The sequence below is a fragment of the Solanum dulcamara genome, chromosome 1 (genome assembly GCF_947179165.1).
Source record: "Solanum dulcamara chromosome 1, daSolDulc1.2, whole genome shotgun sequence".
NCBI lineage: Eukaryota > Viridiplantae > Streptophyta > Magnoliopsida > Solanales > Solanaceae > Solanum > Solanum dulcamara.
This window is the reverse complement of record NC_077237.1, coordinates 74,908,695-74,933,065: the sequence shown is the minus strand read 5'-3', so window position 1 is coordinate 74,933,065 and position 24,371 is coordinate 74,908,695. Positions and strand designations below refer to the sequence as shown.

The 24,371-nt window shown below is 35.6% G+C and overlaps 1 protein-coding gene across 1 annotated transcript; it reads right to left on the bottom strand.

The window, feature by feature from the left end:
- Positions 1-2,322: 2,322 nt before the first annotated feature.
- On the bottom strand, positions 2,323-3,477 carry LOC129894161 (F-box protein At5g07610-like). The gene has a single exon (XM_055969707.1). The coding sequence runs from the start codon at positions 3,475-3,477 to the stop codon at positions 2,323-2,325; it is 1,155 nt and encodes a 384-aa protein (XP_055825682.1).
- Positions 3,478-24,371: the final 20,894 nt, after the last annotated feature.

The window sequence follows — 24,371 nt, the reverse complement described above, 5'->3', positions numbered from 1 at the left end:
AGTCAATCGGCACTCCACATTGCTAGAAACCCTGTGTTTCATGAACGCACAAAGCACGTCGAACTTGACTGCCACTTTGTGCGTCAACAGTTCACCGTAGGTCTCATTTCTCTAAATTTTGTTCCATCTGCATCTCAAGTTGCAGATATCTTCACAAAGCCTTTATCAGGACCAGCTCACAATACCATTCTTCGCAAGTTGGGGGTTAATTCTCTCCCCTCCAACTTGAGGGGGGATGTTGGAATAAAAAGAAGAGAAGACAAAGATAAGCAAACTAGTATGGGTTTATTGTTAATATAACTAGTATGGGTCTTTTTATTGTTATTTATCTTTTATGGGTTTTATTGTTATTTAAACTAGTATGGGCTTTTATTGTTGTTTATCTTTTATATTTGTATATATAGACATGAAGGTTGTAGAGGGGAGATCATCAAAAGAAAAAATTCAAAAATCTGTCTTCATTTCCTTATTTTCTTCAAAAGTTGATCATAATTATTATAATTGCAGATTTGGTGTTGCAGATCTTGCTTGAAGGGTTTGGAGACCCAAAAACAATTCTAGTAACTTAAAGTATAACCCCAAAGGACCCAAGAAAACTTGGGTACCTAAAAGAAAGTAATGAATGCCGCGTAACATGAAGTAAAAGGGAAATGATGTTTTGATAGTGTGTTAAGATCGCATGACAGGAGATAAAAACCCATTCAAATCAGTAGCAAATTTCAAAGGAGGAATCATACAATTTTGAGACAACTCAAAGGGAACAGTAATTAGTATTGGAACTAAACATTTAATATAAAGGATATAATTCGCATACTGCGTGCGTAATAAATACACTTGCAACTCTTTTGCATGTGTATTTTTTATATACGTAGTATTGAACACTTTTTATGTATTTGATCTGACTTTCAGTTTATAAAATGTAATCTTTTAAATTTTTTTAATCAATTCTTTACAGGTGTTGTAACATTTACATTTAACTAGTCATATCTCGGATTAATATTTTTAAAAAATATATAATTTTGTGTTTTATATATTATTTGAGTGAAATGTTACAAAAAGTATGTCATATTGAAAATGTAACTTTCCTATAGCAAATATATTTAATTTCTAAGAGTGATAATTAATATTAACAAGTTAAAATAAATTTTGGGAACAATAGTCCAAATATGTATATTTGAAATTTTACACTCGCCTCGAAGATATCATTTTATTCTCATGTTAGGAGAGAAAACAATTTACCATAGGTTTTCATGTAGTTGACTGTGAAATTCATATAGAGTATATGTACAAAAGAGTGTTTTTTTTCAGAAGGAATATTATTGACACGTTCATCGTAGGTCTTAGAAAGACGCAAAATGACGCTACACTTTTTTGTACGTCCATTATATTTTACAACTATCAAGTATTTTAAAAATATACATCCATTAAGAAAACTAATATTATTTTTAGACAAAATTATACAATAATATAACTAACAAACTTATACCACTAGACATTATGTCTAGCGGTCTTTATTAATAACAAAAATTTAAAAAAAAAAAACTTCAACAGATATAACTATAAGTACAAGTAAAGGGTTAGGGCTTACCTTACCAATCGGGCTTAAATATCACATATTGAATTAATCAAAGAGAGATTTAACAACAAAAAGAAAGAGAATCAGTACATCTAAAAAGGAGAAAAAAACTCAAGTTTTTTCAGGTTGTTCATAGTAGCAGCAATCAGAATCTAGCTGGAACAAGATTACTTCATATTAGCTTGAAAGGCCCTAAAACTTGATGACTTGAAAACGAGAAATATGACATGATCTGCAAAGGTAGCAGCATTGCTGAAAGAGAATTCTGAAGATGATCCTTCTCAATTGCTAGGAGATATTCCCACTGATTCTGAAACTTTTGAGCTTGTAGCAAGATGCACATATGAAGGCTGCCTCCGGCCACAAGGCAATAACTATTAGGCCATTGCTTTAGTCACCTACACTAAAGGCAATATCAAACTAGTAATTCTCATCACAATTGAAAATTATTCCTTTGGGACAAAACTAATGAAGGGCATGAGGTAACCATGTAAGACACTTTAATGTATGAAGAAGAGGCGTGCCAATAGGCCCGGTATTAATGAAACTTCTTTTAATCATTTTCATGTAATGGAAAATGAGAGATATAAAAGGATAAATGTGCAAACAAAAGCATCATAAAGTATCAATAACAAAGGTGTTTGTAGAACAAGAAGTCCACAAAATGTTTATTTATGAAGAGCAGAACACTAAATAAGTAAAGTTAGTATTAAAAGAAGTACAAATATGTAATACCTGTTGATAGCCTACTGGAGACGTGGCCATTGAGGCCATTCATAGGAAAACAATTTGTAGTGTAGTGTCTTCCGCCAAGGTTGTCCAAAATCATACACAAGTTCTACAGCACTTGTATTCAAGTCATAAGAAATAACCTTGCCTCTTATTTGCAAATACAAGATGTCCGAAAGAGCAGGATGAAAAATCATGTTCCCAACATCAAATCCGAGAGCATTGTTTCCTCCGAGTCCAAAATCCTCTTGACATTTTTGAACTACAGTAGCAACATCTACATCATACTTCCAAACCCAAACTGCATCTCGACTAGGAAAATTGCTGAGCCGCCAACAAGTTATGGTTGTTGTCCAACGATTTGATGCAAAACAAAGTTCCCCACCTGATAATCCAAGACAACAATAGCCGGGATAGACCACCGTGTGTTCAGGCAATTCCAATGCCCAAAAACACATTCTTATACTATCATAAACGGTCATCCATCGCCCATTACTATCAAGCCAACAGAATACTCCATCGACTACACCAGCAGATGTTGATGAAGTCATATCCCTAGAAGGGTACAAATCAATAGGTACATCAACGATCAGCTTGTTAGCAGTCCAAATATTAATCTCTGAAGAGAAACTTTCAATTGTTAAACTATACTGGAGCCCAAACTTTTCCCAACTTACTGGTACTACAAAACGAACTATAGTAAACGAGACAGAGTCATCTTCATCTACCTTATAAGTAAATCCAACATATGGATCATCCATAAGAATTAAAGTTTTAGGGAGATCCAAACGCTGCCTTGTGGCAGGATTATAAACATAATAAACTCTCTGCCAGCTCCTAAGCTTATTGCAGAGGAGAAAACCATTGGAAGATGCAACAACATACACTCTCTCACCAATGGAATCGACTGACTCATCCAAACTAGTACCAATTAACAGTGGTGATTCCTTAGATGAGAAGAAGAAACGACTTTGGAGACGTTTCTCTACACAAAAGAAACCAATCAGGTAGGGTTTGGGCCATTGGAGACGACAACGATAAACTTCAGCAATGTACTTTCGCCATTTCTTTGATACACATTTAAATCTTGCTAGCGATTTCAAAGGCAGACGATTCAGTACATTGATTATGATTTCCTCATAAATAAACAATTTGTGTTTACTACTACTCATTCTAATTCTACTTGCAAATTGCAACTTATGTATATAAAAATAGATGATTGCAATATTTTGTGTGTAAAAGGTGGAAATGAGAAACCTTTATATAGCAACATTCAAAACTACAAGTATTAAATAACTAAAATATTACAATAATCTGCAACTATATATTAACTACAAAGTAAATAAGAATTCCTTGAATATGACAATTTTCTTCAAATGAGTAAATGAGATCTAATCTGTAATGTTTCTGCATTCAATAAAGTACGACCATATATGAGAAATATTTAATAAAATCAATTATTCCCTACAATTCTCCATTTTTATTATAAAGTGTCGAAAATGTCCTTGAACTATACTAAATTAAACAAAAAAGTCATATTACTTTGGTCTAAAAGTGACCTGCCATCAATAGTTTTGTCCAATAATGTTCTATCATAGTTTGGTTAAAAAATGTCCCTATTGTGACTTTATGGGTCAAAATGCCCTTTTTATAAAAGATATTTTTTTTCTTTTTGAACACATTCTATTCCTAATAAAAATATTACTTTTAAAGAAACTTATTCTCGTTTCTTTTCTTTTAAAATCACTTTAACTAATAAATAAGTAGGAAATCATCTTTTTTTTCTTCTTGATCTCATTTTATAAATTAAATAGTACCTTTTAACTGATAATATAGATCACATATAAAAGATCATAATAACCCCATTATTATTTTATTTTGATAATGATAAAAATTCTAATAAAATAGAAAATATTTATATTTCTTAATCTTTTTCGAATTGATGTAGGATAAGCATTTGCTAATAAAAAATTTATTATTAGGAAAAGAATGTGTTAAAAAAATAAATAACATAATATATTATTGAGAAAAAGAAGATATTTGACCCATTAAGTTACAATAGGGACATTTTGGGATCAAACTATTAACTGAGTCCATTTCTGTTCAATTTCGCATATCTCAAGGGAATTTTAACCCATTTTCGTAAAATCAATTTGTCCTTACACTTTTATGGGTCGTTTGGTAATTGGTTAGAATCATGCAAGTATTAGTAATAATACAGAGATTAGTTATGAGGGAATCTTGTTCTCCCTTTGTTTTAATTTATTTGTCTTATTTTGACTTGGCATAAGGAATCTTGAGCTCCCTTCGTTTCAATTTATTTGGCTTATTTTGACTTGGCATGAAGATTAAGAAAATAAAGATGACTTTTTAATCTTGTGGTTTTAAACTAAAGATATGTTAAATGTACAAAAATGCACTTTAAACTTGTGGTCTTAAATGAGTTGTGTGGAATATTGGAATTAAAGAGTTGCAAAAAGGGAAAAGAGTTATTCTTTTTTAAAACAGACTAAAAAGAAAAGTAGGTCAAACAAATTGTAACAGGGGGGAATTATTTTATACATGGAATAGTTATTCCATCTTCTATCCTACATGAAATAATATATAGATTCTCTAATAACTTACACATGTATTAGTTATGTGATTTTCTAAATTGTTGACCAAACATCATTTTAATTTTTTACATATATTAGTCATGAGAGTTCTCAACTACCAACATTCTGTTCCATACAACATAGTCAATCTAACCACCACTCTATAACTTACCTCTAACTTTTAATGGCACACTCTTATCCCTCAAGGCTGTGGAGGCTGAGAATATATTTGTATGATGGCTCCAGAAATCGTAGAGCCTGCCTCTATTTGTATATATAGGAAAACATATACAAAGATAAGTACAAAAAAAATTAAGAGTCCTAATACGCCCCCTCAATCTGAATGGACAGAAATGACAGACAGATTGTCACATAAAAAAGAAAACTGAGATAAGGATAATCCCTTTGTAAAAATATTAGCAAACTGTAAGCGAGGGGGCACATACTGAACAACAACTTCTCTTTATCAACTTTATCACGAATATAATGAAAATTTAATATGTATGGAGAAATCATAGAACACTAGATTGCGAGTCATATACATAGAGCTAACATTATCACACATCATATGAATTGGTTCACGAAGGTATACACCAAGCTCAGAAAAAATGTGTCGAGTCCAAGTATTTTCAGCAACAGTGTAGCCAAGCTTCAGTAGAGGATCTAGAGATAGTCAGTTGCTTCTTTGCACGACAAGAGATAAGATTAGAGCCCAAAAATACTGAAAATCCAATAGTGGAACATCTACTATCTGGGCAACCAGACCAATTAACGTCCAAGTAGGCAACCATCATAGAAGTGGATGATGATTCGCTGAGAAAAAGACCATGAGCCCGTTTGGATTGGCTTTAAGTTGGTCAAAACCAACTTAAAGCCCCTTTTCAGCTTTTGGATGTGTTTGTCTAATGCTAACTTTAAGCCAGAAAGTTTTTAAAGTCAATCAAAAATGAAAAGTTAGGATTCCTAACTTTTTATTTCTAAGTGCTTAAAGTCATTTTCTTTGACCATGGAAATTACTTTTATATCCCTTATATTTTAACTAAATTCCCAAACTACCCTTTTTATTCTTTTAACCCTAAAATTCACATAATTTTCCTCATTTAAGCACTTTTATCCAAACACTCAACTGCTTATTTATAAAAATAACTTTCAGCACTTTAAAGTTCTAAAAGCACTTCATACATAAAAGTTACTTTTTTTAAGTCCATCCAAACGGGCTCCATGTGTAAAAGTACCGTGCAAGTACCTAAAAATATGCTTCATAGAGTGTAGATGACTAGTACAAGGAGCATGCATAAACTGAGAGATAACACTTACTGCATAAGCTATATCAGGACGAGTCAAATTTAAATATTGAGGTTCACCTACCATGCTCAGATATTGAGTAGGATCCGAAAGTAACTCACCATCTATAAGCAAAAGAAAAGTGCGGGAAGCAAAAGGGGTATGAAAAGGCTTGCAAGTGTGCATGTGAAACTTAAGCAATAAATCAAATACATATTTTTGCTGAGATGAATGAAAGATATTAGATGTATGGGTAGCATGGACACCAAGGAAGTAATGGAGATCACCAAGATATTTCATGGCAAATTGATGTGAACGACACTAAATAAAATTATCAACTAGAGAAACATGACTTCCAGTTAGAATAATGTCATCAACATAGAGTACTAAAATCAGAATTCCAGATGAATAGTGATGAATAAACATAGAGGGGTCTGATTTACTACAAACAAACCTATTATCCAAGCGCAGGAGAGTGTGGCTCAAACCATAAATAACTTTGGTTAGTTTGAATATGTGATGAGGATAGTAAGGATAAACAAAGCCTAGTGGTTGTTTCATTAACACCTCTTCACGAAGCACACCATGTAAAAATATATTTTTAACATCTAGTTGACGAATTGAATATGAAAGAGAGATGGAAAGAGGAAGGACAATGCATATAGTGGTTGCACGGACAAAAGGACTAAAGGGGAAAGAGAAAGGACAATGCATACAGTGGTTGCACGGACAACAAGACTAAAGGTCTTATGATAGTCAATATTAGGTTATTGGTGAAATCCCTATGGTACAAGGCGAGGTTTGTATCACTCAATAGAATTATTTTAATCATACTTAATGCGATAAACTCATTTACAACCGACCAAGTTCATGTTAGGATTATAAGGGACAATATCATGTTAGGGTTATAAAGGACAATAACCTAAGTTTGGGTAGCCAAAAGACTATTAAATTCATAGGTCATGGCAGTTTTCCAATTGGGATTTTTCACAGCCTGAGAGAAACATAAAGGTTCAATGTCAGAGATGATTGAACATAGGGAAAAGAGATTTTTAGGTTTAGAAATCACATATTTGGAGTGAGTTAGCATAGGATGAGTGACAGCGATAGAGCTGGATGTAGAATCATGTTCCATAATTCAGGATTTACTTTTTATATCCTTGTATATGTGGATGAAATTATTCTTATAGGAAATCAATACCATGGTATTCGACAAATTATCAATGCTCTTTCTCAATATTTCTCTCTCAAGGACCTAAGCCACTTAAATTATGTTTTGGGTGTTGAGATTCTGTTATATCAAGGTGGCCTATTGTTGTCTCAACAAAAGTATATAAAAGACCTTCTCCAGGAAGACAATATGCAAGATAGAAAAGGAGTTCCTACTCCTATGTCTGTTGCAACTGATCTCAGGGTAAACCAGGCTGATCCTAATATTGATGGATCTTTCTTTTGAAAAATTATTGGAAAGCTACAATATTTGTCCTTCACTGGACCTGACATCGTGTTTATAGTGAATAGACTTACCTAGTTTATGCATTTTCCTCAAGCTAATCATTAGAATGTTGTTAAGTGGCTTCTTTGATATCTCAATCAAACCTCCTCTTTTGGGATTAAAATAACCCATGAGACCGATAACCGGATTATGGTGTATTTTGACTCTGATTAGGATGATGACCCTACTGATAAAACTTACATGACTAACTATGTTATATATCTTGGAAGTTGACAGTCTCGTGGTCCTTCAAGAAATAGCAGTCCCACTCTCGGTCATCCCCCAAAGCTAAATATTAAGTTGTTACTACTGCTCTTATAGAAACCAATTGGATCACCAACATATTATGTACTTCACCTTTTCCTTTCTTTCATATCGCACGTACTATGTGATAACATTGGAACTACATACATCTATGAGAATCATGTCTTTCATAACAAGATGAAGCATATTTCCATCTACTTCCACTTTGTTCGTGATGAGGTGCAACTCAGAGAAGTTGAAGTGAAGCATTTACATGGTACTGATAAGATTTCTGATGTCCTAACCGAGCGACTATCGTGTGCTTCTTTCATTCGTATGTTTGACAAGTTGGGTATTGTCAATGTCTGTAATGACCCTCTAGTTAGTTTTATCTTAATACCTCTTTCTTACAGTTTAGAGCATTTTTGTTAGCACTAACTATTCAGTCGCATGGTCGTTCATTTGGGTTTTAGGCTCATTTCCTAATTTTTGAGTTTTTATAATTTAAAAAGTTGACTTCGGTCATAACCTCAAGTAAACAACCTCAAGATGGAATTTTGACGGTTCCATCAGCTCCAAAATGGCCAAATTAGGCTAATAGCATAATCGGCATGAGAATCGAGGTAATTGGTCCGAGTTTGAGGCAGTTTGGTGCTTTAGCCTTTGAAATTTGGCTTAAGGTTGACTTTGGTCAACATTCTTGAAAAATACGCTCGAATAAAAATTCTATCAGTTTGGTTAGATTTGGAATGTCGAGTTTGGTCTAGAATGACCTTTTATTCACTTCTCGAAGATTTTGGTCTAATCTTGAGAGTCGTTGTGGAATTTGGCAAAAAATGATACTTGGGTGTGGGACCCACCTTTTATTAAAATGAACTCGTATTAGAATTTTAAATGCGTCATTAAGTCCAGAACATTGAATTTCGAATGCACCATTAAGTCCCATATTCCCGATTTTCACTTTGAAATTGGTCCGTCTCTGATTTTAAAAATTTTAATGTTAAAACAACCGTAATAACATTGTGTACCTATTTTTGATAGCGTGGTAGTGTTCAAAGGCCGTTAGGAAGGGGAAAGCTTTGATTTTGTGATTTTAAAGCGCGCGTGATCAGCCTACAGGTAGGATACGGTTTCCTCTTCTTTAGATTGAGCTTGAGAATGTAATTGCATATTGAATAGTTGGAATTTGGGATTGGATAGTATTGAATAAGGCTTAGACATTTCGAAATCATGTCTTAGGCCTTTTCAGGATTTTATCAGGTACTTGTGTGCATGCTGCTTGTCTTGTTGATTTTCCATGCATTGTGATGTATTTGTATGCTTGTTTTATCATCTATTTGAAGAATGTTTGGCCTTAGTCTAGGTTTTACTAGTGTTTGCCTTAGAAATGCATGATTCGGACATGGTAGGCCTTAGTTTTACCCTGACGTCATTCGGGCGGCTTAGATCCCTCTCTAGACTAGTGTAAAAGAATTGAGTCTAATAGTTTGGGCCTTAGCTAGGAGATATGCTTTCTCCAATGATGTTTATCCTTACTTCCAAGATTTTGAGATTTCACAACTTTTGATGATGACACCGGGTTACATTCTTTGATTCAAGATTGGTTTGGGGTTCAGCTCTTAAGGTTGTATTGATTGAGTAAGTGTGGACGGCGATCCATAGAGTTTGGCAACTATTGATCCTTGGGAGCACTTGTAGTAGCTATATTAGACACCTTGTCAGTCATCTGAATTTAAGCTCCGACCTTGAATGCATTAGCACTTTCAAGGAGAATTCGATAGAGAGGTCTGGCCTCGATCATTTGGATCCTTATAGTGATCATCCGGTTAGAGGTCCGGCCTCATCTACTTGATACTTGATCAGTTCTTGGATACTTTTGGGGAGCATCTAGTTAGAAAGGTCATGCCCTCCATAATGTTACATTTTACTGGATTGAGTTGACGTTCTAGTTCTATGTCCTCTGATCGTTGGTTCTCAGTCTCAAATCTCAGTAGTTATAGTTGTTTTGTGTACTCGTCAGGCTTATAAAGGTTCATTCTGTTTCTTATTTAAATTTGCGCATAAATGTACCTTCTAGGTTTATGGGGGTCCAATTAGGTGTAGTTTAGCTATAGATTACTTTAATTAGTTCTTTCTACACTCGTGTGCATCTCATTTCTTTACTTTACTTTATACTTTCTCCCTTGACCTTTATTCGGTTCGTTTCTCTCTTTTCTATCGCCTTTACATTTCAAGCTCAGTTGGTCTATGATGCCTACTGGGTACCTATTGTTTTGGTATTCATATTATACTCTGCATCTGTTTTAATGATGCAGGTCCAAACACCAGCGGCCAATAATGATTCGAGGTTGGAGCGGTCGGAGACAGGTGTGAGCACTTGGCGTTTTGTACTATTCTGGTCTCAATTAGTATTTATAGACTAGTCTTTTGCCTTTTGAGACAGGTCTTGTTTCCATGGGCCACTTTTGGGACTTGTACTCTTTTGTTAGACAACTTTGTACTAGTGACTTCAAGGTTCTAGGAGGGATCACTTGTATATATTCATTTTAGTCTGTCTTCCACTTACTTATGCGTTTTATCTTAGAATTGCTTATTCCTATTTAGTTTTTATCCTTAAACCCATTACTATCTATTTCGGTTATGGATTGGCTTGCCTACTGGTGGGTTATAGTAGGTGTCATCATGACTTGAGAAATTGGGTACTTGTAAGCATGTTGCTTGTCTTGTTGATTTTCCATGCCTTGTGATGTATTTATATGCTCGTTTCATCATATATTTGAAACATGTTCGGTCTTAGTGTAGGTTTGACTAGTGCTTGTCTTAGAAATACATGATACGGACCTAATAAGCCTTAGTTTTCCCCAATGTTTTTTGACCGGCTTAGATCCCCGTAGACTGGTGTAGCAGATTTGAGTCTGATAGTTTGGGTCTTAGCTAGGTGATATACTTGCTTCGATAATGTTTATCCTTACTTCCCTAATTTTGCGGCTTTATGAGTTTCGGCGGCGACAATAGGTTTCATTCTGTGATTCAAGATTGGTTTGGGGTTCAGATCTGAAGGTTATATTGATTGAGTAAGTGTGGACCGTGATGCACAGAGTTTGGCAACTATTGATCATTGGGAGCACTTGTTGTAGCTATATTGGGCACCTTGTAGTGTATCTGGATTCAAGCTCCGGCCTCCACCATATTGGCACTTTTGAAGAGCATCCAGTTAGATAGGTCTGACCTCGATCATTCGGATCCTTATAGTGAGTATCTGGTTAAAGGTCCGGCTTTAGCTACTTGATACTTGATTAGTTCTTGGATACTTCTGGGGAGCATTCGGTTAGAAAGGTCCAGCCTCCTTACTATCATATTTTACTGGATTGGGTTGATGTTCTGGTTCCATATTGATGCGATCTAAGTCGCCTCTAATCCATTTACAAAGAGCCAAGTGCGAGAGCTACAAGTTCTTCAAAGCATATTTGTAAAGATGGTTGTGTTAGACATCTTTGAGCATATTTTGAGTCCATACAAAGGGTTCCACAACACGATAATGGAATTATAGAGAAGGCGAGTTGTTCACTGCTTAGGAGTGACTACCGTCAACTTAGGCATGAAAGAGGTGATGATCATCAACTTGGGCATCAAAGAGGTGATGGCCCGTCAGCATGGGCGTCACTTGGAAGGTTGTTGGCAGCACACTGCCTAGGAATGATGTAGGCAGTGATGCCTCATCAAGTGGGTGACGGCCTGTCACTTTGGGCGTCACTTAAACATTGGCCAGAATATGGCCATTTTCATAAAGCTTTTAGGCCACTTTTAGACCATTTTCGTAATAACTAACCATACACTATAAATAGCTAGCTTAGTCTTCATTCTTAGGTAGATTATTTTGACTATTGATGAACAATACTCCTAGAGAGAGTTTGAGAGCTTTGTTAAGCTTTGGTTGTCTTTTGGTTAGAAATGTAGGTTGCGGGGTGAATTCAATTCCCTCGAGGTCTTCTTAAGAGTTAGGTGCTTTGTAGGATTAATTTGATTGGGGTTATTAGGTTTAATATACCCTTTTATTGCTTTTGATTTTCTATCTTGTGTCTATCTATCTTTATTTTCTTGTCTTTCTATTTCTTATTTGGGTCTTCTTTTCCTAGGTTGAATCATATCATTTGGTATCAAAGTTGAGCTTAGATTTGTTTTAATGATTCTAGTCTTAGATTCTGGTATTGAAAGAAAATCAAAAAAAAAGTTTCAAATTCGTTTTTGAAGAAAACCCAAAAATATTTTGTGATTTTGAGTCTTGTTTGATGTTTCTAATACTAGAATTTCGTTCTTTAGTATTAATATAGTTTAGGTTTGAGATTTCACCAAGTTTAGAAAAGGATTTTTGAGTTTCCACCATTGTTGCTTGAAGGAAGCTTGAAGATTAAGAAATAGGTCTTTGATTGGGTGTTGATTGGATTCAAATTTGTTGTGGACTTTGTTCTCCATGATGAAAGGAAGATACAGTTGAAATTTGGGCTTTATTCGAGCTAATTTGAAGAAATTACAAATTTGAATTTATCAAGGTGTTCTTGAAGTTCTTTATAAAGTTCATGAGAGGAAGAAGCTAGAAAAGGTATATTTGATCCAAAACTCTTGGAACAAGTTTGAGGAAAAGTGTTTCTGACCCCAAAAAGGGTAAGGATTAAGAGAAGTAGACCTAAGAAAATCAATTTCTAAGCAAAATTCACGGAGTCCAAAAGGGTGGTAAGTGAAGATAGAAGTAACAGCCCGTCACTTGAGTGACGTTTGTCAGGGTCACCATCACCATTAACCAGTAGCTCACTTTTCGAACCCCTTTTCTAACGGTACAAGTGATGCCCCGTCACACATCTGAGGGACCATCAGAGTCACTGTCACTCTTATCTAGTGAACTCTATTTTTGAGTCATTTATGACGGTACAAGTGACGGCCCATCACACATCTGACGAACCATCAGGCAGACCATCACCAACTTTCTTCGTTCGGCTTTTGAGGTATTTTTCCGGTGATCTCTTACCTAATTCATAGTTTCAATTTCTAAATTCTCTTCTGTTGTGGTGAAGTGAGGCTCACTTTGTTGAGTTAGAGGTAAATAAAAAAAGTATGGAAATTTTGAAATTTCGCTGCCTCATTTCGATACCACAGCTTCTTTGGGTCATTTAGAGTGTGTTTCAAGTGATCACCCAAATGGAACCTAAAAATTTTAATCTTATCCGGTTTCAGGGTCTCGTTCTTAAATTTCCAGAACTAGTGTGCATTTAGTACTCTTTTGTACTTGTGAGTGCTAGTTCTTATGTCTGTTTTTCATTCGTCCTATTCTTTTGTATGCTTTTCTCATTTTTACTTTGTAGATAACTTCTTGATTCAAGTCCTTTTATTTTTAATCGAGTCGTCCGTTCTTCTTGAAAACAAAAATCCACTCTGGCCAAGAGTAGCAATTAACACTTCGTGAACTAACTGAGTACAAGCAATCTTCAACCTTATCCAAAGCCAATTTGAGAGGCAATCAAAGGTGTGTAAACACAAGCGATTGTGAGTTCTTCTTAACTAATGCTAACTTTGTTTGTTATTTTGTTGAGTGTTTTCTTAATAGGTACCATGACAACCGAAAGTGAAATACCCCAACCCTCGGGAGGGGTTACCTTGGACTCTATAATGGAAGTAATTACCAATATGAGTTGTAGAATGGAAGCAATGGAAAACCAAGTGACCGTTGTCCAAGGTAGTGTATCTACCATGGATGGTAGAAGGCCATGGATGGTAGAAGGATCAATATGGAGGGTCACCTTAACTTTACCAATTCTACCCCACAAGTTACCTATCGAGCTTCCAAAAGTGGCCTACCCATGCTACTTCTCCTACTATCACAATCGGGGCCTTCCATCAAGCATTTAACCCAACCCCAACCAGTCCCGATCCAAATATCCAAAACACCATTCGACCATTACAACACCAACTCAATCAAGAAGCTCCACCAAACCAAAACCAACCATACCAAGCTCCACTAAACCAAAATTCCCCTACCAAATACCCCAAAAACAAAATCCACCCTACCAAGTTCTCCAAAACCAAAATTGACCAATCCAAGTAGATGAAGTGAGGGATGATGAATACCAATGAGTGTATGAAGGTGAAGGCAAAGAAGCCCCATGGAATGATGTACAAAAAAGTAGACCAAGAGGTCAAATGGGTTATCGAGGGCGAGGAGGTAGATTTGGCCCAATGCCATGTGGTAGGAGGAACTATGGAAACCCTCCTCAAGTTGTAAGACCAAGAGAAGCTTATGGGTATCATCAATATGGTTAAGTCCTAAAGAAGATCAAGGTAACCAACAACAAGAGGAAGGTCAAAAAGGTTACCATAACAACAACCAAGGAGGTAAAGGATGGAGAAATTATTTTGGGGAACAAGGCGACAATGGAGGTCGAGATGTGAGAATCAATTCAATCAAAACTAGTTTGCCCACTTTCAAAGGAGATTGTTAACCCGGTGTGTATCTAGAATGAAAGTCACTTTGTGAGAGGATCTTCCAAATCAATGATTTGATCGAAGTCAAGAAGAGTTTCTTTGCTATTGTTCAATTTAAAGGGTATGCGATAACATGGTGGGAATACATAAAGAAGTATCATCTAATCCTTCAAGGAGGACTACCTCCACCATGGACTGAATTAAAAACACTTACGAGAGTTAAATATGTACCAGAGAGGTATAGATAAGACTTTCTTGCTAAATTTTACAACTTGAAACAAGGAAACAAAGGTGTTGTGGCTTATTTCGATGAGCTTCAAAACATGATCTTGAAGCTTGAGTACCGTGAAAATGAAGAACATTCCATTATTCGCTTCAAGGTGGGGTTGAACAAAGACATCTCTTCAAAGCTGACCATTCAAAAGTTTTCTAGCTTGAGTGACATCTTTGAAGTGGCTATTAAGATAGAGAGAACTCAAAGAGGAGAAGAGCTACAAATACAAAGGTAATTCATCTTCAAATTCTTGGGGTGAAAACAAAGAGGTAGTTCAAAAGTCACCAGGTTGGAGAAAAAGTAAGCACTTCAAGAAGCCCTATGATAAAGAACCCTTTGAAAAGTGCACTCCTACGTATCCACCTAGAGAGGGAGGTAACAAAGAACCAACCAAGTTCCCAAAAGGTATTCAATGTCATAAATACTGAGAATGGGGCCATATGATGCATGAGTGCCCCAATCATTTGAATGCTCTTGTGTAAGGAGAGGAATTGTATCTCGGAGGAGAAGGAGGACAAGATGAGGGTTATGAAGAAGAAAACCAAGAAGATGATGAGTTTAAAAGTGATGAGGATGGTAAAAAAAACATATGATGGAAAAGGTATTACTGTCTATGATCCACATAAATTGTATGGTAATACCTTTTCCACGAGAAAACACTTCCAAGGGAGAAAATGTACTCCCATGTTGATGAACAATGTGAAGGGACTCACTCATATGAACATCAAGGTAACAACGCTAACTCTTACACTTTTTTAAACGTAAAAATTCATGGTGTGGCTAGTGACCAAAAAAGTGTGAGTGATGGCTTGTCTTTATTTAAACATAATGAGTCTTTATTTTATGATACCCTTGATAACACTTTGTTTCATGATGAGCATGCCCTTGTTGTCAGTTTGCAAACACTAGTTGATCCTATAGATGACCGTATTGACTTCTAGTAAGGTCAATTTGAGTCCACCTAGTGTTGGAACTTAGAACTTGACTAAGAATCCTTTTTCATTTGATGTGCTTGTAAGGAAGGATGGTAAGCTTAAAATTCACACGTTATCCTATTTTTTAAAATCCATTAAGAATATAGGGTTGAGTGAAGATTGTGCTGGCTACCCGATTGATGGTAGTGATCTTTCAATTCTTAAAAAGGATGATCATTGGGGTAAATATGATATTTATTTGCTTGATTATTTGAGAATCCCAACTAATGATCGTTCTTGTGATGATGGTTGTGATCCTTTGTATGACACCCCACCTATGTTTGATGAATACATGAGTGTTTTAATTAATTCGGGGATGACTTGAGTTATTACATCTTTAGCATTAGTGGTGGTTTGTGTCAAATCGGGGAATCTTCTCTTAAGAAGGAAGGTGAAATTTGCTTAGAAATTGCTACTTCTTCTTTGTATGTCCCAATTCTTGAGAGTACTCATGGCAATGATCTTGAATTTAATAGTAAGTATGTACATGAAGGCACCTTAGATGAAGTTCATTTGCGTGACATGTTTCTTTACTCTCTATTTTCTTTTGATGATACATGTGTTTGTGTGGAGAGTATGACTTGTGATGATAATGACACCCATGGGGAAATTGGGTATGGTCTTGATCCTTGTTCATGGACAATCTTTCCATTTGACCCCGGTGATCATTTGGAAGGAGATGTTTGTGATTTCTACTATTTGTGTAACACCTCCCAAAATTCTTCACTAGGATTCAAACCCTTCTTCGTATATGTGTAGGATCGAACCCGACTATTGTGAAGTGTATGAATGAGTTAGTATGAGTTCCCAAGGAATTGAAGAGTGTTAGAGGTGATGTGGGGTCATAAAGGATCTTTAGAACCAAGCTAAGCCCAAAGAATTCGTCCTGCCTAAGTTTTAGAATGAGTTCATATAAGGGGTCGACTTCTAGCGACCATATCTTTTGAAATAGGACGATCTGGGTGGCCCATGACCTATTGAATTAAAGGTATTTGAGTCTTCTTTCCATCTCCGCCAAGATCGTAATTTTTGGAGTTCGGAGTCAAAAGTTATAACTATCCTAAGACGGACTAGTACTGCAGGAATTTCAGGCCTGGGTGACAACTACTGGAAACCTGGGCTTGGCACCACAGTGGCGCGACGCGCCAGGAACAAGCCTCAATAATTTGGTCCCTGGCGCGGTGTGCCACTAGGAGATGTGCAGGGTTTCTAAGCCTATTTTCTAAAACCTAGAAAATGTGGGCTTGGCGCTGTAAGGGCGCGACGCGCTACTATCGCGCCACAAAATAGCCTCAGTAGTTTGGTCCTTGGGGCGATGCACCACTATCAAATGTGCAGGTTTTAAGCCTAAATTCGACATGGCGCCGCAGTGGCGCGATGCGCCACTATTGCGCCAAGAGTGTTTTAGCCATTTTATTCACATTTTCGAAGCAATTTGGGTATTTCTTAAATTATATATACACAAGCCTTGAATGTTTTTGGAACATTTTTTAGTCTCTCTCTCTATATATAAAAGCCCTAGAAATTTCCCTCTCTTCTGCTTCTTCTCCATTTCCAACAAGGATTGCTTCAAGAACTTCAAAGATTCAAGCTTTCCATTGAAGACCCAACATCAAGATTTTCTTCAAGTCTTCACTAAGGTATGTAAGGCTACTCAAAGCATGGGTTGAGTCCACCCATGTGCCCTACATCTTCTTTGATATTTATTATTCATAAGAATAGAGTTTAATGATAGATTTATGTCCAACTAGGTCTTTTCATCTATTATCCTAACTTTTTATTATGTTGATGTTGTGGAGTCAAGAAAGTGATGTTGGTATGAGTTGATTGAGATGAGAGGTTGAATATATATATTTCGTTGATTTTCTTAACTACGTTGACTATGCTAAATATGTTAATTTCCTTATATGTGAATTCTCACTTTGAATTGTTGATTTAGAACCTTGGAGTTGTGTTGAGTCCCAAAAGATTTGTTAAATGAATAGAGGAACGATTGGATAGGTTTGTATGTTGTCATAAATGCATATGTAATCTACTCTTGAAAGATATGGTTGGGATTGATCGGATAGTATGACTGGGAAAGGTTTGATTGTGATAGAGTTGATGAGTTGACAAGGTTGTAAATGAGACTTGTCAATATGATTTGATTGAGTTGATTAGATGGAGTTTTATGAGCATTGAGTCTTGGGAGGAGTATCGAGCACCGAATTAGGTAAGAGTAAGTAATAATTCGAATCCAATAACTATGTCGCCAAACTTAGGAGGGGATTGAACCGTTAAAGTCGAATGTTTCCCCAAATTTATTGTCCTGACATTATAGGACTTATTTGGATTGGATCCATGATTGGTTGATTCATTCATACCCTGGAAAAGTATAAACGGACGCGGCATGTCGGTTTGTTGTACTTTTACTGGCTCATAAGTGATGGTTGTCGGATAAGAGAAACTCTCATATAGGTCTTGATAGTACTCTGAGTCGGATTGGGTTGAATTGTATGTGATTGGTCCTATCTAAACCATATTCTTGTTTAGACTTAGGACACTTGATTGAGTTGTTCTTCTTTCTGAGTTGAGATTCCGAATTGGTTCGATTCTTTTTGATGTTGTTTCATTTGGCCATTATACATACTCGTACATTCCATGTACTGACGCCATTTGGCCTGCATCATTTCATGATGCAGAGACAGGTACTAGAGATCATCAACCGGCGCACCATTGAAGATCTCCTCACTTCCAGCTAGTTGGTGAGTCCTCCCAGTTTCCGTAGGATACCGAGATTATCTCTATAGCTTTGTTTTGTCTCCTTTATTTTTGATTGTTGGTAGCCATGGGCTTGTCATTGGCACCTCCTACATTATTGATAGAGGATTCATAGACTAGAGTGTGAAAATGATGATTCATTTGTTTTGATTAGTTTTGTTCTAGCTGAGTAATGATTTGATGGTTGTTCGGCCTTTGGCCCTATATTATGGTTAGTAGTCCCATAATAGAGTCTTCCGCTGATAAAATATGAATGAATGAAAGTGTGACTGGACCAAGTGGTTCTCTTGAAGGCTAGAAATGGCTCTCGAGTGCCAGCCACGTCTAGGGTACCCTCCCGGGGTGTGACAATTTGGTTCTTGGTCACGATGAGAAGCAAAAATTGGTTAAGGTTGTTGAACTTCTTCCCTATGACAAAAGGTCTTTCTTGTGGATTTACGATCTCCTTGATGGATCAAAGTTGTGTATGGGGGAAACTTTCAACGATAAAGAGTGTCCTTCAATGAAGAAGTGAAATGAGGGATGTCCTATCTTGTTTGACTTAAAAGGGGAATTGTACTTGTCTAAATGTATAGCCAATGTTGGTCCTTATGATTTGCCCTTTTGTCAAAATATCTTTAGTAGCCAAGTGTCTTTTATTTTGTGGGGTTACAAACCTGTGATTGTGCAACATGATACTTGGTTATATGTTAAGTGTATGCAACCTTGGCATGGTGATAAAATTATTGTTACTAATGCAAACCCTCATATTATGAAGATATTATTGCTGCTTGTTTCTCCTAGGATTTTGCAAGATTTAGATTCGACGATGAATCCTTTTCAAGAAGGGGAGAATGATGCGACCCAAGTCGCCTCTAATCCATTTACAAAGAGCCAAGTACGAGAGCTACAAGTTCTTCAAAGCATATTTGTGAAGATGGCCGTGTTGGAAATCTTTGAGCATATTTTGAGTCCATACAAAGGGTTCCACAACATGATGATGGAATTAGAGAAAAGACAAGTTGTTCACTACTTAGGAGTGACTATCGTCAACTTGGGCGTCAAAGAGGTGACGGCCTATCAGCATGGGCATCGCTTGAAAGGTTGTTGGCAGTACACTGCCTAGGAGTGAAGTAGGTAGTGATGCCTCGTCAAGTGGGTGACGGCCCTTCACTTTGGGCGTCACTAGAGCATCGGCCAGAATATGGCCATTTTTGTAATAACTAGTCAAACACTATAAATAGCTAGCTTAGTCTTCATTCTTAGGTAGATTATTTTGACTATTGATGAACAATACTCCTAGAGAGAGATTGAGAGCTTGGTTAAGCTTTGATTGTCTTTTTCTTAGAAACATAGGTTGGGGGGTGAATTCAATTCCCTCGAGGTCTTCGTAAGAGTTAGGTACTTTGTAGGATTAATTCGATTGAGGTTATTGGGTTTAATATACCCTTTATTTGCTTTCGATTTCCCATCTTGTGTCTATCTATCTATCTTTATTTTCTTGTCTTTCGATTTCTTATTTTGTTATTATTTTCCTAGGTCGAATCGTATCACATATCCTCCGATCTTTGGTTCTCAAATCTCAATAGTTATAGCTATTTTGTGTACTCATCGGGCTTAAAAGGGTCTATTCGAATTTATATTTCAAGTTCGCACGAGTGTACCTTCTGGGGGTCTAGTTAGGTGTAGTTTAGTTGTAGATTACTTTAGTTAGTTCTTTCTACACTCGTGTGCATCTCATTTGTTTACTTTACTTTAGACTTCCACTCTTGACCTCTATTCGAATATGTTCTCTCTTTTCATATCGCCTTTACTTTTTAAGCTCAGCCGGCCTATGATGCCTACTGGGTACATGTTGTTATGGTACTCATACTACACTCTAAATTTGTTTTCGTGATGCAGATTCAAGCACTAGTGGCTTGCTTGATTCGAGCTTAGAGCGGTCTAATTCAGAGACAGGGGTGAGCACTTGGCATTTTGTACTATTCTGGTCTCCATCAATAGTTATATACTAGTGTTTTGCCTTTTGAGATGTCTTATTTCCTTGTTCCACTTTTGGGACGTACTCTTTAGTTAGACAGCTCTATACTAGTGACTTCCAGGTTCTGGGAGGGATCAGTTATATATATTCATTTTGGTTTGTCTCCCGCATACTTATGCTATTTATGTTAGAATTGGTTATTCCTGTTTAGTTTCTATCCTTAAACCCATTATTAGTTGTTCCGGGTTACGGGTTGATTTACCTACTAGTGTGTTATAATAGATGTCATCATGACCTAAGAAATCAAGTCGTGACGGAACACCAACTTGCGAGAGTGTAAAGGCATATACGTGAATAATTTTTAATTATGTCATAATTATCTGCTTGTACAACTTGCATTAGATGTTGTATCACTTTAGGACTCATTGTTGTATCATCTCCTATATATTCTTGATTAGTGTATGAATAAACAACGGTTGTTCTCATTCTCTATCTATTCTATAAGTTGTTTTAACAAAGTCTAACCTCAAGTATGCTAATGACATGTATACAACTTGTCAATCTTCTTTTGTTGTTTCAAATCCTACACATTATGGAGAAGTAGCTGAAAAGGAAGAGTGGTAGAGAGCGATGTTCGAAGATATGAAATCTATTGAATATATGGCACATGGGAGATGGTGGAATTACCAGAAAGCAAAATGTCAATTGGCTTGAAGTGGGTGTTCAAGACAAAGTTTTCTCTAGTATCTTGGTTTGAAACTGTGAGACTTGTTCTAGCATTGGTTGCTCAGTCGCAATGGCAGTTTATCAATTTGATGTAAGTCGGCATCTCTCAATGGAAGCTTACAAGAAGAGGTCTACGTAGCACAACCAGAAGGTTTCATAAATGAGGGCGATGAAACAAAGGTCTACAAGCTAAAAAAGGCATTGTATGATTTGAAGCAATCTCCTCGAGTGTGGTATAGAAAAATCGATGGATATTTTCAAAAAACAGGATACATAAGAAGTGAGAATGAATGTACTTTTTATGTAAAGAAGGAAGGTAATGATTTCATCATTGTTTGCATTTATGTTGATATAAAATTTGGTTTGCTTAATTGCAAGCCTCCAACTACACCTACGAATGTTGGTGAAAAATTGCAACTTAATGATGGAGCAGAGAAAACAAAACTTTTAGGAGCTTGGTTGGAGGTTTAATTTATCTAATCCACACATGCCGTAATATTACATTCTTTGTTGGTTTCATTTCTAGGTTTATGCAACAACCTTCAAAGTTTCATTTTGGAGCAGCAAATAGAGTTTTGTGTTATATCGCTGGAACTATGAACTATGGAATTTGGTACTCACAAGTTTCTAATCGAAAATCAACGTCCACTCCTAGTTTTGAGGTATTATGACAAAATAAAAAAGTTAAAACCACTTAGGTCCATTTTAATTAGAAAATCAAGATATAATTAATTATTTATTTTTACTCAATACATGTGAAGAAAAACTAATTTATGTGACGAAAAAGAGAATCGTATTAGCATTGAAGTGGCGAGGTTTCACTTTTTCATTTTCCCATTAGAGTTTGATATTTCAAGTGTGACTAATCGGAATTCGTTCCAATAATGCTCGGAAGTCTAATCGATACCTCTGATTAAAATGAAGTTCTGTTAATTCTTCTAAGGCTTATTTTGTTGGAATAGTAGTTGCAAGTTCAAGTAGTATTTGAATGAAACCTCGTCAATGCAAATTGTTTCTTTGTAAGGAATCATAATTAATATACTGAATCGTTTGCTACTGAAATCACTAGCAAAGTTTAAATGCATATTAAAGAACTGACAGAAGTAGCAATTTCTACGATATACGTTTACCATTTTTTTGATATGCAATCAAACCTTGCTAGCGATTTCAAAGGCAGATGATTTAGTATTTTAATTATGATTTCCTCATAAATAAACAATTGGTATTGACGATGTTTCATTCTAATACTATTTGAAGTTGCAACTACTATTCCAACAAAATAAGCCTTATAAGAATGAAAAAAACTTTACCTTAATCAAAGGTCTCGATTAGATTTCAGAGCATTATTGGCACGAATTTCGATTAGCCAGACTTGAATTATCAAACCCTAATGGGACAGTAAAAAGGTGAAACCCTGCTACTTCAATGTTAATAGTATTCTCTATTTCACCACATAAATTAATTTTTCTTCACACATATTGAGTAAAAATAAATATGAAAATAAATAATTAATTATATCTTGATTTTCTAACTAAAATGGACCTTAGTGAGTATTAACTTATAATTTTGTCATAATACCTCAAAACTAGGAGTGGATGTTTGGTTCTTCGATTCGATTCTTCAAAACTCTAATTTGATTCTTCGATACTCAATTTTTCACTGGTGCTTACCGAACCGAAAACAATTCAGTTCAGTTCGGTATGGCCTGATATAATTGAATATAATTGCAACTACTATTTCAACAATGAAAATAGCGTGCAACTTTCAAGTTGATGATCATGGATCTAAGAATAGATGATAGCAACAATTTGGGTAAATCTTGATAAATTGGACTCAAAAAGGTGGAAATGAGAAAGTAAATGAGAAAACCTTTATATACCAACTTTCATAAATAATAGTATTAAATAAGTAAAATATTAAATAATCTTGAACTATACATTGACTAGATTACAAAATCTACAAAGTAAATCAGAAACCTTTGATTATGACCGTTTTCCTATAGATGAAATGAAACCTGAGGGTCATATTTCTTCCTTCAATAAAGTTTGACAAAATATGAGGATTACTTTATAAAATCAATTAGTCCCTACACATTGTCGTTTGGTAGATGCTTATGCAAGTATACAAGTAATACAAAGAGTAGTTAGGAGAGAATTTGTATTATTTTACGTGGAAATTAGTTATACGGGGGTTTAGTTATTTTTAGTTCATGATGTGTAGGTTTTTAAATTACAAATCAAATATCGTATTATTTTTTTGTCACACCCTGTTATATGCATGGCGAAGGTTTTTTCCAATTAAAGTGATGATATTTAATATGGATTATATTATTTATAGAGTCGTCACTTGAATTGAATTATGGTGTTTCAATTAACCTTTTTGAATCTCTAATCAAAAGGCAATGACTCTTTTAATTGATATGCGAAAACAAATGACAAGTAAGAAATTTTGTCGACTCGGGAAGATATAAGGCAGCCCTGAGTCCCATGATTTTAACACGATCACTTTTATCAATTTATACATGACTTAAATTAATATTGGATAAATTGTTTGCCTACGGTTCACTTAAGCCAAACTTCTATCTCCAAAATCTGAGCAAACCAAATTATCACACGTTCATTTTTTTTCAAGAGTAAATAAACGCTTAATCCACACATTTTAAAATAATAAACAATTATATAGGCTTTGGAATGGACCTTATATAGAAGAACTTTCACAATTCTGGATCATGTATAGCAAACTCGAGCCTTTTAGAGCTTCAAACTGAAATCATCAATGGGAAACCTCATCGAACCAACATTTTTCTTTGTTCAGATCGGAGCTACCAGGACTTTAAACTCGATGACTGGCCAGCTGTGGTTCACGGCTATTTTCGGTGGTCACATGGCTATCAAAAATGGAGTTATCAGGAGCTGATTTTAATGGGTTGAGGTTGGTGGCTGGTTTTGGGGCTGGTGTTTCATTCATTTTTTTTTAGCTCTCCTATAGTTTTCTATTTATAGTTTCTACTAGGTCTAAGGTTTGATGTCGATATTTTGGTCCAATCCTTCATAAATGTCCTTATTAATTTTGGATAATATCAAAAAGCTTAGGAAGAATGGAATATTTTTCTCTCCCATGGAATAAGCTTCTGAACAAAATTAGGATGAAATTTACCATCTGACGATTTCAATCATTTTATTTTATTTTGGATTTTCAATTTTGAAAATAACCAATAATAATATTACTAGAATATTAAAGGCATAATACATAAACGTGTCATTTAACTAAGTCTCAAGTGAC